Raw genomic sequence first — 18,638 nt, 5'->3', positions numbered from 1 at the left:
GTAATACTGTAGTCCATAGATATGGCTCAGTTTCATCTGTTTAATTTAAATCTATGATTGTTTTATCCATATATCATTCACTGGCTAAAAATCCAATCACTAAGAAAAAAGCAGCTTGATGGTATCTATGTCTGTACAAATTGAATGAGTTAAGATAGGCATGTTGAAAAATCTCTAAGTATGAGGAAGAGTAATTACCAGCAGCACTAATTGGGTAACTAGTTTTTTAGTTTAGAGGTTTTTAGAAACAGCTACTGCATTTTAAAAGGTGTTTAGAGTTATTCTACAGCACGGCCTCTTCCTCCATCTTGTCTTTGGAACCAGAGTTTCTCTCCAGAGCGCAGAGATAGAAATCCAGTGCACACGCTAGAACCTGACCTCCATTTGGCTGCACTGGCCTGCGTGTTTGCTCAGGTCTCATGGTCCTGACACCTGTGGGAAGGTACGCTCACAAAAACATAAATAAAAAAAGTTGGCCCGCTTACTCTTCTACAAACATATTCAGGACTAATTATGCTTGAGTTTTCATACTGCCAGGAGGATTATCATTGATACTGCATACACGAATACAGCAGTTTGAAAGCTGGTCCGGACTGCACTGAAAGAAAATTTGTTTTAGAAATGTTTGTTTAGAAACTGCTAGTAAATTTTTAGCAATACTTAACTATTTATATAATTACGTAAGAAATGGAAAGTAACACACTGAATTAAGCATGACAATTTAAAGTGTAAAAACTGAAATTGCATTTTCTTGTCAAACTTAATCTTTGTTTTATTTTTTTAAAGCGTGCATGTGCAAGACTTAAAATTAATCATACCAAAAGGGAGGAAACATGAGAGAAAAAGTGAAATTGTGAAAGGGAGGAATCTTAGGCCCCATCCACAAGGAGACGCGTTTAGCTGTATACGCAAAAATTTTGTATCGGATTGGCGTTTCGTCCAGACGGATCCAGCGTTTTGGGAGCGTGAAACCGATATTTTTTTAAACCGGGTCCCAGAGTGGATAAATCTGAAAACGCCACCTTTTCATCATACCACGTCTCGACCCTAGTCAGACACCGCTACATCAAACAAACACTAAATGGTTGTCTTTTTATTAACTAATATTAACACAGATTAATAAATGTATTGTTCCATGTTTGTTTGTATACCGCTCACAATCTTTATGCGCATAGTCCAAGTCTCCTTCTCTGTTTTTAGTGTATCTCTGTGGCAGAATTACAGCGCCACATACTGGTCTGGCATGTATAATACATCGTTTTGTGTCGGTTTCATGGTGTCGTGTGTGCGCAGTTATTTCTTGAGACGAGGGGAAAAAAAGATTGGTTAGGGAAAGCTCTGGCTTCGTGTGCATGTAGCATTAGTCTCTCTGGACATAAGAAAAATGCTAGCTTGGTGAGACCAACTTCACATTGGTTAACCAAAACACAACCCTTCTATAATAAACTTAAAGGAATAGTTCACCAGAAAAATTAATTGTCATAATTCATAACAATTCTAAGTCATTCCAAACCACATTTTCAGTGGAAGGCATTGTATGCTAAAGTGATTTTCAGTATGTCTTTGATTTTTTTTAAAGAAACAATATAATACTTTTTTTTTTAATTACTCAGATGAGTAAATGCTGAAAGAATCTTAATTTTTAGGTGAACTTTTCCATTAAGCGTCTGTTCTAGAAGCTCAATGCACAATTTGTCCGGTCGAAGAAGAGAAGTTCTTCACCGCAGTACCCAAGGGCCTGATCCAGTTTCTTCCGTTGAGCCCTTTGTGGGATTTTACCCAGTACATTCACAGCACTTCGAGTTCCAGTGCTGAAAATCAACAACTGTACAACGACTTCTTTAAATGCTGATAGGGTGTGGCAATGGACGTATGCCAGAGAACAGAATTTGGGAGTAAAAATTACATGACGCCCTGTCCCGGCCCCTTAACAGACTGTATGAAACGCACACACAGTGATGCATTTCTGAGTTCCTGACTCGCTAAGATAAGATGAACAAAATACCTAAACCATGCAAGGTGCATTTTAGGAGAATGAGACATTGATCAAACCGATAATATCTGGCAACCGTACAATTCAGATGCATTCCATAGGACTGCGACCACAGAGAAGACTAGTGAGGGACGGCAAGCACAATGCACAAAGTTCCTGAGATCCCAAGACAGAACTTGGCAACCTGAAGAGCCTCTAAGTGGGATAATATGGTTAACATTCCTTTGCATCCCCTTAAGAAATCCAATATGTGCATATCAATGCTTCTACCCGAGGCCTTACCTCTCAAATACAAAGAAAGAAAACACTCACACTAGCCAGCTAATGTAATTAGGGCTGGAAATCAAGATTAAAAAAAAAATACTGAAACAGAATGATTTATGTCTGCCGATGTGCACTCTACACTGTACTGAAATACTGCTACTGAATCTACAGCACAACTGTAAAAACAAATTATGTTTTGTTCGTGTTGTGAGCCGTTCGTGTTGTATCATGCAAAACAATACAAAACACAAATAGACAAGGATTTTATTGCAACGTGCTTGCTGATTGCATGCTATGCATGCCATTTGTTTGCATTGCAGACGGGGTATAGGTTTTGCAATGTACACATCAATTATAGTCAATTTGCTTGTCTAAATATTAAGTATTCAAAATATTTACATATGATTTACATGTTAAAATCACTTCAATGACACTGAAATGTTCTGAAAAAATGAAAAGAGTCTTAAAACTCTTAAAAAGAAAGGTTTCACAGAGATGCCACAGAAGAACTATTTTGGTTCCCCAAAGAACCTATCAATGAACAATTCTAAAAATTAAAAAAAAAAACTATTTTCAAGAGTGCATAAATAACAATAAATTGCTTTTTAAAAAACTAGCTATAACAAAGCACAAAGAAAGTTCCAGAAGTACAAATCTCATCCGTTTGAGATATTGACTTTTTAGGAACAACATATAAAACAACCATGAGTTCAGATTATGAATTTTCTAGAAATGATGAATTCACACCTAACGTGTTGCTTTCCCCATGAAAAACAACACTACTCATAGCCCACCAAGAAACGAATAATGCAATAAAAATCCGAGACATGACCACCCACCATCAAACAGCTCATTTGCATATTTCGGAATATTTTGCAATAAATGTAATAAAATAAGCCAATTTATACTCCGAATTAAAGACTACAAGTCAACAAGTGCATCAATACATTTCTAATTCACTCAGTCTTGGTCATCTTTCTGCATTTCAATACTTTGTTTTAATTCAAATCATCACGATTCGTGCAGAAAAATACTTCCAAGAACAAGGCCGCTGAAAAAGACATCCGTCAACGTCTCAATTGTTGGTTACTGCATATTTTAAACCCAAATGAATTATCAGGTCATTTTATTCACTGTGCATTTTCTAAAAGTGGCCCCCGAGCTGTGTAACCTGAGCACAGAGTCTGTACACAGAGAATAACGAGTGCTTCCAATGGACGAGATAAGGACAACATGTTAACATAATAAAAGAAAAAAAGCTGGTTTCCAAAAGTTCCTTATCGTACAGGTAAACTAGCACCATGCTCATGCTAATGCTCAGGATCAGTATCTGACCTCGGTTGTGGAATTAGTCTAACATCTTTTACTGATCCCAGAACATCCCTCCACCAATATCCTGTGATCTCTTTCGATTACGAAACGCTCATGAATCAGCTGATCCGACGCCAGCTGAAATGAGCTGATGACATCATCACGAACTCCTCTGCGAATTATAAAACGCACATAAAACTCTGCTCCTTGATGACTGACTCAAGAGCAACGATAAGCTTTGTCAGGCGCTGCCAGATATTGAGCTCATTTAGTAATTCTCTGAGAGTATGCGAGCAGACGCTGCAAAAGTGCTAACCCGAACATGACCCAGTTCCTTAGACTGAGCCTGCATTCAATGCCAAGATCACGATTACATCCCTGCCAAAACATTTCGAGCGAGCCTTTAAATACTGCCCCTCTCTCTTTCCTGTGGTGGGCGGCATTGGTGAAAGGCTGGCATAACTCAGAGGACTGACTGTGCTATGCCTTCAGGTTAAGGTCTGGATTTTACCACCTCGGTGAAAGCCAGTCTAAACACACATATCACGGGAGTGAGGCTGGAAGCTGGCAGCGCGCCACACGGCCTGAGTCACACCACCGCTACGGACCTGATTCACTGAGGCTAGTTTACTGAATAAAAATACAGTGGGAAGCCTGAAGCATTTAGTGGCTGCAGTGACTGATATATCGATAACATTTCTCAGAAGTGCACCAAACAGAACGACAACAATAATGGCTGTTTTCAAACAGGTTTCCCAAATACTCCCTCTTTGTAGCATTGGTCAGACAAACAGATAGTCCCACCCACAACTTGCATGGATCTGGAAGCATTTTCCCCATTCATTTATCCCAGAGGAATTTTAAAGCATCAACCAAACTAAACCACTACAACATTACAGATTTTTATATGAAAAAAATTATTTGAAAATTTGACAAAAAATGGAGCAGAACTGTAAACGACTGTTTTAATGAGCGAAAGAACTACAATCCAATAAAGCTTTGCGAATAAACAAATTAAAAACAATGGAGAAATATGAAACTATTGATTTAAAGATGTCGATGATGTATACAGAACCAATATATTTTGAGCTTATTGCAAAATATGCATATATAGATGGATATTAAAGTAGTTTGACTTGTTGCAATTGTCTGATTGGTAGAAGTTTCTCTTTGGAATCATGGGTAATGACGTTTTCCATCTGAAATTTAAATGTTAAACAAAAAAATTTTTTTTAATTAGTTGAAATAATGGGGGCTGATGGGTTCAACAAAAGCAAAAAATATTGATTATCAACCTCGTAGCCTTTGAAGACAGACCTACCTGTCTTTAAAGGTTTACAAGTTATTCTTAAAAATCAGTTTCTCTACAGAACGCTTGTGGGTGCAGAAATTACACACTGCACCTTTGAGATGCTATATGCTAGCATTTTAATTGCACTGCATTTAAAAGAATTGCAGTTCAGTTGTAAATCTTTTAAATTGTGTTGACTGCTCTTTTGTTTTATGAGTTTAGATGGGCAATAACACTGACAGCAGTCATCTGTTTACAGATGTGCCCTGATTAGCTTACTTACATAAACAGAAATCACAATTCATCATTTTATTTGGCACAACGTGTAGTAGTTTACCAACAAATCTGGTTCGAGTTGCCTGCAGAGATTTGACCGCTGTGATGATACTGTGCTTTGACGAATCATGAATCCTATACCGCCAAAGGGAACAAGAGAGAAGGAAATAAACAGCTGCACATTATTTGCGAACTGTGGAAATCAAATGCAATAGTATTTTGCACATTGTGGCATAAATTTTAAAACTCTGACAGAAATTTGGTTCAGTTGCCAAGAGGCTTCTACACACATCTCAGTATGTCAGAGAACTTCACAGCGAAATGAGATTTACGAATATGCACACAGTGAGAGAAGAAGAAAAAAACAGCGTTCCAAAATGTAGTGATCTGCCTTGCTGTCTACATAGGGAACTCCCTCTCTACATATGCAGAATATTACTTCTTTAATACCTTAAAATACTGGCTACAAAGGCAGCTCATTAGGTTTTGGAACAGAGCAAGCGTGTGAGAGAGTGAAACAGTTAAACCATGTAAATGCTCCCAATAAGGAAACAGGCACCACTTCTCCTGCACCCATTTATAACACCCTACAACAAAAGAAACATCTGTTTAACACAGGGGGATTACAGGAGACTGTTTTTTCTCTACTTTGCTATTTTTTTAACACTCACCCTGGTCTCATTCCCGTTTTAAGTTACAAAGCTTGATTAGTTTTATGTGTTAAACACACACATGTGCACATACTGTATGAATGTGCCGCGTCTCTCTCCATCCCTGGACCGCTGCCATCCATTCTTCTAAGTAACGCTCTATGGCTGCAGCGGTCCGCAAGTCAATAAACATCACCTCCTCCACGCCTTTAAGAACCACCATCCCTCCCTGAACTCATTTAAAAACCGCCATCGCTCTCTCCAATCGTTTAAAAACCACCATCCCTCCCTTTTCACCACATACCTCCCTAAATCCACAGAGTGACGGTGACACTGACGCTGATCTGCGTCCAGCCTCATAAACCTAAATCATGACCTTACTCATGATCAAACATCACCTACACTGTAAAAAATGATTTTTAGAGGTTGTAAATAAAGATTATTGGAATACATTTTTGCAAGAAAATTCAATGGTTCTACTTCAAAATTCCACATTTAATTCACTGTGTCACTTGCCATTTTTTGTAATTAGCCTATTTGTGACATCAATTTTTGAAAGAAAACTGTTTCAAAAGAAAATACTACACTATTTGTGTGTGTGTATGTGTGTGTGTGTATGGGGGGGGAGACCAGCATTGGGGGTAATGCATTACAAGTAATGCAATTTGTTTAAACAGATTACTTTTTTTGTAAAGTAACCCATTACTTTTTAGGCAGCGGCTATTTAGATGCTATTTACACTAAGTGCAAATAGCGATAGATTCTATTTACACTATGTTAAAACAGCAGGATTTTTTTTGCTATTTATACTACTTATTGCAAATATTGGCAATTACCTGCACCTCAGTATTATACATTATAAAACAGTATGCACGTATTGAGTGTCAATTCTAGGCTAAAATGGATGCCACCTTATTGGGATAATAAAGCCATCCTTACACCTACCCTAAACCTACCCAATACTTTATTTTCAACTTTTTGATTATTTCCTTCATTTTTATTGAAAATAAATGCCTTTCCGATGTGATGTGATAGATTTGAAAAGCGAGAAAAAAAAGTGTGGCACAAGGCAGATTCGAACCCGGGTCGATCGCGTCAAAAAAAGACTACGTTACACGCTTTACCATCTATGCCCCTGGAGCTAGCTGACAGCCGTCTTTTATAGTGTTGACTAGCCCTATCACACGTTTGAGGGTGGAGCTAGTGTAAATAGCCTCTGCCAACAAGGCGGGGTACTTTTTAATTTACAACAAAATATTTGACTTACTCTTTCAAATAATTAACACAAGTTACTTTGTTTTCCAATTTATTGGCCGACAGCTCACCTGTCCCTGCGTTGAGAGAAATTGGGAGTAAGTACAGAGGCACTTCTATCAGCCTGATGCTTATTTATTTCACTTTTGGTGTGAAAGGGCCTTTACAGTTTCCAAAAATACAACTTTTGTCCTGTTTGTTATTAAAAAAACAAATAAGCAAGTCCAGCCCAGGAGACAAAAAGTAACACAAAAGTAACGTAAACACTGTGTGTAACTGATCCAAGACCATCTAAGGCATTCAATTTAGTGCACTTTACTGCCATGACAGAATTTTTAAAAGTTTGTCCATGCCAAATTTGCCAACATAATGCTAAGGTGCTCTGGATGGATGCTAGGTGGCTACTTGGTTCGCCTACAAATCACTATGATATGCAAGTCAAGATTTTCACCCTTATTATCATAAAAGGATTTCTAAGTTTTTATTTAAACTTTAAACACTTTTAAAAGTAAAGGTTCTTCTATGGTTCCATAATGAACCTTTAACATCCATGGAACCTTTCCACTGCATCTGCCATCAAAAAATCTAATAGTTCAGAAGAAAAATACAAGCAAAAGTAAAAATTATGTTAGCCTTGGCAAACACGGCAATAATGCAGCAATAAGTGTAAAATAAGAGAGAGAACTAAGAAAGTAGTCAATTTAAACAAAAATGACTAAATTAAACAGGAAATATTAATTTAACAAGTACTGTATAAAATTCTGACAATGAGCATTATTGTAGTGATGGAGACAACAGTATGTATGTATGTGTGTGTGTGTGTGTGTGTTTGTCTTCAGAAGGGGTAATGTCTTTCATTTGAGGTTAGGAGAAAGTAGAGTTGCGCATGTTCTTGCATTCCACAAACATGATGCTTAAATTAAGGGGGAGGGTGTGTGTGCATATTACACATCTGCGATGGTTTACTGTAATGTGTGTTGACTTTAAAAGCTAATCTCAGATTGACCACATCTGGCCATAATTATCTGCCATTACGGGCAATTTCGATGATAACCATCATAAAAAAATAGTCCGTTCAGATTAGATATCGCAATCAATTAATCGCTAATAGACCAGAGCCAGATTACACAGGATTGCAGGACGCACCTTGGTCAGACAACACATGCTCGCAGCGGCATATTTCTCACACAACACAGTTGTTAATGTTAATTGAGTTCATGCATGGAAGCTTGAGGTGATAGAGGCTCTGTTACAAAACCTAGTGAGAAATCAATACTTTTACACAGCAAGGATGCATTAAATTGATCAAAAGGGACAGTAAAGGCATTTATAATGTAACAATGCTTCTATTTGAAGTTCTTTTGAACTTTCTATTCATCAAAAAATCCTGAAATTTTAACAAGGCTTTGAATACAGATGATGTTTCTTGAGCAGCAAATCAGCATATTAGAATGATTTCTGAAGGATCAGGCAACATTGAAGATTGAAGTAATGCTGCTGAAAATTCAGCTTTGCGTCACAGGAATAAATTACATTTTAAAATATATTCACATAGAAATATTAAAATTTTTATATTATTGCACAGTAATATTGTGCAATAATATAAAAATTTTAATATTATTGCACAATATTACAGTAAAAACAGTAATATTGTGCAATAATATTAAAATTTTTATATTATTGCACAATATTACTGTTTTTACTGTATTTTTTATCAAATAAATGCAACCTTGGTAAACAGAAGAAAAACGTTAAAAATATCTTCCTCTTTTTGGAAGGCAAGTGTATATCTTTAACCGAAACAAAATGCACAAGTTTAATTAAATAAATGCTTTGTTAATGAACGGCATCCAAGCAACAGAAATCTGGATTATAAATATACTATACTAATAAAAAAACAAAAACAAAAAGTTCATATATTTAAAATGTATTTTACCCATCATCTTTTTTTATTTTTTTTTCAAAAAACACAAATGTTAAATGCTACTGGAAACAAAGTATGCATGAAGCATGTTGCTGCCTATTGATTGTATCTCAAATCACTCACTCATGAGGTTCCAATTTCAGTTAGCATGCTGTCTTAGAAGGCAGCTGCCTACTGTATGTAGGTAGCAAAGAGCAAGGGAGCTCACTAGATTTTGGAACGGAGCCAGACATTTTATCCAACATTTCAAATGGCCAGACATGAATTAAGTGAACATCTGTGAAAATAAAACAACCATGGTGTAAAATAATCAATTCATAAATCTTGCGATACCACATATACGAGTGCCTACTGTACCTTCACAAATGGCAAGAGCCTGGAGCATGTGTGTGCATTCAACAGTCGCTCCAGTGGAATGTTTGCATAAATGACAGAAAAGACTAACTGCTCTATTTTTCCCAAGATCACAGCACTCATGGGTATCGCAGTTCAGCGTTCATAGCAAAGTAATGCAAAATTCTGCATGACTTTGGGAAGATCTGTGCATTGAGTGTTATGCTGCATAGTTCCTAAAAACACCTGCTGTCAAGCAAACATATTCATTTTTCTTACTCTTCTCAATATATCTTCCTCAGCAGCAGGTTAAAGTACTGTAATGTTAAGGTTTGTTGTCAGGTTTACCCCTGCCTGTGGTGCAGCACAAGTGCACTGCTCCGTACACTGTAAAAAATGGCCGTGAATTTAACTGTAAAAGACCTGTTAAATGGCTAACGGTAAATTCCCCTACGATATACGGTGAAAAACTGTATTGGACATTACATGTAATTTTACGGTATACTGTTTTTGGAAGTGAAAACGATCGTATAATTTATCGTGAATAAACTGACATTCCCAGAATTCCCTGCGTTACATTTCAAATTTGATGTGTTTTTTTTGTTGTTGAAATAACTATGTTTCTTCGTTTTATCTTTTCAGTTTTGTATATTAGGGTTGTGTGTTACACCTAATGTTGTTAAATGAATGTTTATTGCATTATTTCAGTTTCATGTGTGTTACCATGATGGTGTTTAGTGTTTGTGTGAATGACACTGTGCACCTTCTATATATATGTTATTATTTAAAAGCTGCTTGTGATGGGCTTTGGTTCATCATGTGACTTTCTCATCACCACCTGCATTTGGTGGTTATCAGTGTATTACAAAGGTACAAAACAGATTTCAGTACTTCAATAGGTTGGTATATTAACATTATATCAGTTAATGAAATTACGGTATTGAACTGTAAATTTAACTTAAAACCGCAAAACCTAAAATGTAGCTACCATATTTTTTACGGTAAAATTCCGGCAACCACAGCTGCTGGGTTTTTACCATAAATTTTACAATAACAACAATACGGGGAGCAACTAAAAGCCACGGCAATGGTGCAAGGAATTTGCGTCCATGCAAGTTTTGTAGAAGCACACAATGTTAAAAACAAAAAAGCTACTTTATTAGCATCTGCTTACTCAATACAGTTTACAGCATAGACCGCTACTCAAAATATAACAAGAGTGGCAGAGCTGCGGTCATAGATGCCAACTGACTGTGAGCCTACTGAATACACCCGTCTCAAACACACACACACACAGACACAGCCTGTAGGACAGACATAATCGACCTAGAGTATCTTAGGCCCATCAGTTCAGCAGGCCTCTTCAGCTACTGTGCTACTATAAACACTTGCTCTAAACCCTCCATTTATCACCTATGCTGAGAGCCACGGGCTCATCAAACACACTCACACACGCCTTCATCTGAAAGTCCTTTACAAACCCCTTTTGCAGCTCTTGGACTTTTCTTTCTCATTTCCTGGTTAGTTGCCATCCTAAAGGCTCACACTGTGATACAAATATTACTGAGGAGTTGCCTGCAAGCCTCGGAAGAATAAAATAGAATAGAATAGAATAAAATTTAAAAATGTATTAAATGGAATCAAATAAACATGAATAAAAAGGAATAAAAATGTTTTATAAATTAAAAATATTAATTTAAAAGGAATAAAATCAAAAAAAGTACACGGTGATAAAATAAAAATAGTTGAAAAATAAAACAATTGTTAAGTAAAAGACACAAAAAATAAAGTAAAATATTGCCTTTGATCATTCTATGTATGAAAGCCAGTTGAACAATTTTTTATAGCCCTGATTTAAGGCATGTTTACTCACCCTGAGGTCTTTCACCCTAAAGTTAAATTATGAACAGTAAAGAAAAGGCTTGACCTAGCATAAAAGCAAAAAACCATATGCTTGTGCTGGCCTCAATTTGACCATGACCTTTCAGTGGAAGTTGGTTATTTCTGGCCAATGAAAGACACACAGCTTTAGTGAATTACAAAAGCATTGGGCCAGACTGCCAGTTCTCTTTAAATGAGCAAAAAGAGAGGAGACAAATTCAAGAGTGCAGTCACCGCTGTGAAAGACGCCATTGTTACACAGTTGTGCTAAGTGAAGTGATTATGAGAACATATTGAGTAATATGTGCTTGGCTTTGTGTGTGCATACAGTATGTGTATGCACATACGATGACTACAGAACTAAAATGCACGGTTAATAAGAGATGGATGATGGAAATTTAAGAAAGTTTGAAAAACAGGCCATAGACAGACAGACTGTGAAAGGAAAGGGAAAATGAGAGAAAGAAGATGGTAATTATCAACCTGGTGTCCATGAAAGTGCAGATCTAGTAGAATCGAACATTACCAAGACCAGTTCTTAAAAGAACCATTTTTCTTAGTGTAGAACTTTTTAAATGATCTAAAGAACCTTTTCCACTACGAAGAACCTTTAGTGGTTTCATGGGGGTTAAAGGTTCTTCATGAACCATAGATGCCAATAAAGAACCTTTATTTTTAAGAATGTAAGACTTCTGCTATAACAGCGGACACGTTTGTTCTTTCTAGAACCTGAGGTTTCATTGTAGCACTTGAGCTGCGTCTTTAGTTGCCAGCTAAAACACAGCACATGTATTTTCTAAGACGCTTTGGTAAGACTGCGTCTGCCAGGATCATAAATACAACGTAACTTTGCATATTGTTACCACACCAAACGGTTATGCCAGCAGTACTGCAGCAGGGTCATGCTGGGCTACGAGGGAGGAATGTCATTGCACCTTTATAAAATTATTCATGCATGAGGAATCTGAAGCTATTAACAATTTGCACTGTCCTCTGATAGAAACTAGACACCTGAACAGAGCCAAAGACTTCACAGTAACTCTTAAAGTTGTTGACGTTCATGCAGACACTCTGGTTTCTTGATGTGACTCTTCTGCTGCTGATTCGCTGTGGCTTGATCAGTAAGTCTGATGATTTATTTGCTTCAGTGTAATTAAAAACACACTCAGGTGAATGGCAATCACTTTAAGGCAGCAGCCTAGGGACACATAAGCGTTTACAGTCATGCGTTTTATTGAGTATAACATTTTATAGCTAGACTTTGTTTTTTGTAGAAACTAGACACCTGAACAGAGCCAAAGACTTCACAGTAACTCTTAAAGTTGTTGACGTTCATGCAGACACTCTGGTTTCTTGATGTGACTCTTCTGCTGCTGATTCGCTGTGGCTTGATCAGTAAGTCTGATGATTTATTTGCTTCAGTGTAATTAAAAACACACTCAGGTGAATGGCAATCACTTTAAGGCAACAGCCTAGGGACACATAAGCGTTTACAGTCATGCGTTTTATTGAGTATAACATTTTATAGCTAGACTTTGTTTTTTCTTTTTAACATAGAAATGTTTTTTTGCTTATAGAAATGACCTATGATGGAAATCGAATGGTGTTCCCCAGGGCTGAAGCCTTGGTCCCAACCTGTTCTCTTCTGCTTTCTCAAAGTATATTCTGCAATTCCCACACACTTTCTCCTAGTTAAAGCCTCCCGTTTCACCCATTTCCCTGCCAGGCTGAGCAAGACAACTGGAGGAAAGAGTAGTTAATGTGCATGTCTGATGCAATGTCTTCCTCCCTCAGAGCCATGTCCCAAAAAGACCCTTATTGAAAGAGGAAATTCATTAGGTAGACAGGGCAGAAAAACAACATTAGTCGTTATCGTTAAATTGCTCTGTTATGTTTAGGAAAGCTGCAATATCTATCAAGAGTGAAGAGTGGGGCCTGCCAAAAGCAGCACTTCAGTCCAGGTGAATCAAACAAGGCTTATCTGAAACCAAATGTAAGAACAATTCACTGTTTCATTAAAATCAAATCGCTCAAGCAGAGAGCTTTCATTGCTAAACTGAGCCCAGTAAATAAGAGCAAATGATTTATAAAACAAAGACAGAAAGATGCATTAGAAATAGGCCTGTCATGATAACAACTTTTTGTTGTGCGATATATTGCCCCAGAAATAATTGCGATAAGCAATATTATTGTCATTTTAAAGACCATTTTATGCCACTGAATATATAATCATAATGTAACAGCATAGTAATGCAAGAAGGCCTACACACTTCCAAATGTCAACAAACTTATAATTTTTAAGAATATTTAGATCATAGAAATTAAGTATCAAAATATTAAATACCTTAAAAAACCTGAATAAATAGTAAATAAACATTTTCTAACAAAAAGTGCAAAGCAACAAGTAGAAAAAAAGAAAAATGCACAAAGAACTTGTATGGAGATTTTTCCCTGACCTTATTTTCTCTGTAAATTAAGGGTGCACACTATTGCTGAAAAACACAATAACTACTTATCAGTCAGGCCTAATTAGAAAATGTATTTTTAGTCTGTTAACAGTGCAATAGAAATTGCTCCATTTAACCCAACATAGTGTTAGAACAAGTCACTGTTTCATGTTATTTTGAGCAAGGTTGGATTCAAAATGCAAATGATGCTGTCAAACAAGATATACACAATATAAAGAATCGAATATACTCTAACAACACAGATATCCGTAAAACTAAAAAAAAAAAAAAAAAAAAAAAAAAGAATGTGATGGGAAAGACAAGCAAAACTGAAGTTAAAATGAAATTACACTATTTCAGACTCATTGGTTTTTGATATTTATTTCTAAATGTATTAAGCCTCATTTGCTCTGCCAGTAGTGCACAAATATTTTCATTTGACAATATTTTCATTGAAACTGCACTCTTATAAAGGTTTCACAGCGATGCCATGGAAGTTCCGTTTTGCTTTCCTCAAAGAACCTTTCAGTGAATTGTTTTTAAAAGAACCAATTTTTTTTTCTTAGCATGAAGAACATTTTAATAATCCAAAGAACCTTTTGTCACTATAAAGAATCTTTTGTACAATGGAAATGTTCCATGGTTGGTAAAGGTTCTTCATGGAACCGCAGAAGCCAAAAAAGGAAACTTTATTTATTTATTTTGAGGGTGTACACTAAAAAATGCTGGGTTAAATACAACCCAGTGCTGGGTAAAATAGAGACAAACCCAGCAATTGGGTTGTTTTGACCCAGCGGTTGGGTTACTACCCAGAAGGTTGGGTTAAACATTTAATCCAACCGCTGGGTCAAAACAACCCAATTGCTGGGCTTGTCCCTATTTAACCCAGCACTGGGTTGTATTTAACCCAGCATTTTTTAGAGTGTAACATTTGAAACATCACTATTGTTTATTCAGACTATAATGCCCCTGGATCCCCATAATAATCAATATCTGTCTTCAGCCTCAAGGCCTCCATTTACATATGTGAAAATAAATACACATAAATATGAATACACATTAAAGTACACTTGCTAAACTTTAGGAAATACCATGCAGGGCTAAAACCTCAATGTCCTCAAATCCGAGATACACCCTTGCTGGGGGAAAAAAAAGGTAGAAAAATTCAAAATGCATTATTAATGCTATCCACTTGTCCTGAGATACGTGCAAGGCCCCTACTGAGGCCTTTAGACTCCCCCAAAAGACATTTTGCACCACGGAACATTTGGCAACACATGCTTAACTTCCATTACGTAGGAAGCTTGAGATTCCCCACCTGTTCGGTCCATTCCAGAAAACCTTTTATCAACGTTAATAATTCATTAGTTATTGTTTACATTTGTTGCCGCGCCGTATGCGTCCTCGTTTATTTCAATAATTAACCGTAATTAAATAAGAAAGACGACTAAACAAACCTCCGGACAGAGTTAGTGGGGGATCGAGAACATCCGCGCTGGTGGAAAGGAATCCATCGGCTGCGCAGACGCATCGCGCCCTCCCTCTCTCCCCTTGTCTCCATCTTCTCTGAAGGCACATAAACGTCCCATAAACCGCGAAACCTCACCCAAGTTTTGACTCCACGTAAACGTGGCCTGCCGCAAGATTTATCCAGCCTGCAATCTGAATGGCATCTAAAGCCACAAGCGACAAAAGAGGGATTCCTTTTAACACACGCACTACGTGGCGCGATTGCAGGTTTGAAGGATCTTTTATCGCCGCAATCAAAATCACAGTCGAGCTAATGCCAAGACGGGCTGAAAGATTTAAGACGAGGACGCTGTAAATCAGTGTGACAAAGGTTTGGGGTTTTACCCGTAAGCCGTGACCTCTATTGCTTCACATGCACTCAATACTTAGGTGCGTCTGAGACACTTTGTTACAATTAAAAAAAACATTTACACCTAATAATTGCGAATAATAGCCTACAAATGTAATTATCAACTCATGAGACAAAACACTTTTCCAAACAAACGGATTCACTAAGAAAAGAAAATGCATTTTTATATATGTAAATTATACCAAAAATTAGGCCTACTTAAATATAAGCCTATTACATGATGAATACGTTTCAGAAAGTCATTTTGATTTCTTTTCTGAGGTTAAAGCAAAAAAAAAAGTTTTAAAAATATTGAAAAAAACATTTTTTTGCAACTATGCAATTCTGTTTTAAAGCATTAATATTTAAACTGCTAAGTCTGCCAAATCAGAGTCAGTGGTGTAGGTTTTTTTGTCATATGACAACAAAGACATAAAACAGAGAGGACATATCTAGAAAAATCATATAATTTGACCTTTTGATGAATGGGCAACAGTTCATGTCAAGCTGAGTTACCTTTAAATATTTGCATTTGTAGCATATGGTGTAGGCTATATTCTTTTCTCTTTTTTTTACCTTGGTTAAAATATTTAATTTAAAAAAAATTCAAAATGGTTATACCAACCTAAATAAAAAGATACATTTCAATTAATTGCCATGTGTTTTAAACTACATTTATAAAAGATTTATCCCTTTTATCTTGGACATTATTTGCCACTGATCCTACGGTTTACTCTTCACTGTTAACTGGATCTCCACCAGTCGCCCAAAGCAAAAATTAATTATAAGAACAAGACAGAATAAGTTTAGGTACGCCTGTAGGACATCAGCTATTGAGAATTCAATTACTTATGTCTTAGCCTAAAGGAAAGTTATTTTAAAGACCTGTCGAATGTCTGCTACAGGAATATTTAACAGCCAGAAAGAGCGACTGCCACAAACCCGGGCCAAACTGGGCTAGAGAGACTCTCCGAGACGGCCGAGATTACAGCCGCAGCGGCTCGACTCCTTCAAGCGGCGTGAAGCACACACAAGCCCCTGCGCGCATTTGGACACACGACTGCAAATACATTTTCAATTTACTTTTGAATTATCTATTCAAATACACGCATCTTTGAGGAACACAAATGCTTCTTCAAAAATAATACTGCTTGTGCAAAAAAAGGCTTCAAGTAGGCCGTCAGGGACAGAGCAGGCTATAATTTCCAAAACTGACATTTGTGTTAAAATATAAGACTACTATATAAGACTAAACACTGCTTAATATTTTTAAGCATTATAGCCTATATCTGAGGCCAACAATTAAAAGCAAGTTAAGACTAGCTTTAGACACACATGTAGGCTAATCAAAGAACAACTTTTTGTGATGTAAGAAAGTTTAGTAAAATATTTTGTAACTGCGAAAGTCTGACTTCTTGCCAAGTATAGAGACAGTTGAAGAGAATAGTGTTTTTCAAAGATTGGTGACCGTAAATTAAGTCAGCCGTCAATTTGGCATGAATGGCTCTGATTGAAATAAGCCTATTGTCGTTAAACTTTTTAAGGGAATAATTTAATTGTATCCTGAAAGTATTTTTTTAATACTATGTTATGTGTTGTACAAACAACAAGATCTTTATGCATGCGTATCATCGCTTCACATAATCAAGCTTCCAACCTGCCTAAGATTATGAAAAAAGGTTCATAAATTATGAATGTATATGTTGAACTAGACAACTATTTAAGAGATTTTTTTTAAATAGCATGTCAGAAGTTGCATATGCATAAAATAGCCAATTGCATAACGTCAAAAAGGCATTTCTTTCACGCAGTCTTCACTTTAGAAGTAAACGCGTTTTAACATATTCTCCTCGTTCCATTTATTTAGAATAAAATAAGCCTACTAAACCATTACAGGAGAACAAAACATATCCCTGAATTGCACATTTAGGCTAACGTATTTTGGACACGTTTCTCACTCAGGACAGGTAGATCAATGTCCCTTCATGCCTCTGAACTCGAGCGCAGAGACACGTTCATGCACGGCAGTGTTGGACACACCGTCGGGGCCGTCTCCTGAAACATCACAGCTTGGGAAAACAGCTTAAAGAACTCAGACCAGAGCGTTTTATAGTTTGACATCGAAATTTCGAGCCGTTTACTATACCGGTCGCGCTTTCTCTCCGGGCAAGCCCATCTCCTTTTATATAAAATAGATTTGGGAGAAGCGCCATTTTCTCTTCGATCCCATGTGCAATGAAACGCACGAGAGGCGTTCCGAAACGATTCTGCGAACGAGCTGGAAGCTGGAAAATAACGCGCGGCCGAAAAGAACGCTCTAAAAAGCGCAACTGAAATGCATTAATGCATTTATTAAGCAGCAATAGAGAAGACAAGACACGGCAACGGTTCTACAATGCAGCATACCACACAACTGATTAATTGATTAATTAAACGAAGGCATTTTACCTGTGTCAGGCAGTACGGAGAATACATGGTTCTCTCAGAGGCGGGAAATGAATCGCGTTTTGAAGTTGAGTGGAAGTTCGCCGCGTTGCTGCATTGCTATTGCTCGCCGTCCCCCCTTGCGCCTACTCCATGCTGCTCTCGCCGCTAACCCCGCCTCGAAGGCAGAAAGTGAAAGCTCAAACTTTAGGAAGGAAAAAAACTTTTCTCTCCTTCTTGTTCTCCCCTTCACCCTTTTCCCATTTGATAAAAAAGTTGGGAGCTTCTCATTCTCTATAATCTTTCAGGAGACGTGCATTCATCTAGTGACAGAAAAGTTGAAATACACAAAACTTGGGTATATAAAATGCACCCATGTCATTTAAGGCCACTGTTTTTGGGAAATAGTCAGATTTAGCATTGCCACAACAGCACACTTTCCAAAGCATGCAATACTATCATTTATACTAGCCTACATGTTATAATTAATTTCAGATCAATATTGCCAAGTTAGTTTTGAGTGGCCCCCCTTATTTCACCTCCAAAATTTTGTAATTGTTTTATGAATGAATAATGAATATCATTTCCCCCCCAAATATCTAGGTAATTTTAAGTAAATATAGTGAAAATTTTCATTTTCAGCAATTTTGTGTTGTCATAAGAGTGCGTTACATATATATCAGTCATTAATGACCAGTGTTGGGGGTAACGCATTACAAGTAACGCGAGTTA

At 37.0% G+C, this 18,638-nt stretch overlaps 1 protein-coding gene across 9 annotated transcripts in view; it reads right to left on the bottom strand.

Moving 5' to 3' along the window:
• The window catches only part of LOC107569528 (nuclear factor 1 X-type-like), a 90,573-nt gene extending 72,494 nt beyond the window's left edge, over positions 1 to 18,079 (bottom strand). For 4 of the 9 annotated variants that reach the window (XM_016255637.1, XM_016255645.1, XM_016255646.1 and 1 more), the window contains exon 1: positions 5,197 to 5,270. In XM_016255637.1, the coding sequence (XP_016111123.1) occupies positions 5,197 to 5,265 (69 nt within the window). In that variant the 5' untranslated portion in view covers positions 5,266 to 5,270. Of the gene's footprint in view, positions 1 to 5,196; positions 5,271 to 17,930 lie in introns of those variants that run through there. The other 5 variants (XM_016255644.1, XM_016255647.1, XM_016255639.1 and 2 more) reach the window with 5 other exon arrangements.
• Between the last annotated feature and the right edge of the window lie 559 nt (positions 18,080 to 18,638).

The sequence above is a fragment of the Sinocyclocheilus grahami genome, unplaced genomic scaffold (genome assembly GCF_001515645.1).
Source record: "Sinocyclocheilus grahami isolate Dianchi unplaced genomic scaffold, SAMN03320097.WGS_v1.1 scaffold1354.1, whole genome shotgun sequence".
Lineage (NCBI taxonomy): Eukaryota > Metazoa > Chordata > Actinopteri > Cypriniformes > Cyprinidae > Sinocyclocheilus > Sinocyclocheilus grahami.
Note: the sequence above shows the minus strand (reverse complement) of the source record. Positions and strands in the feature narration are given on the sequence as shown.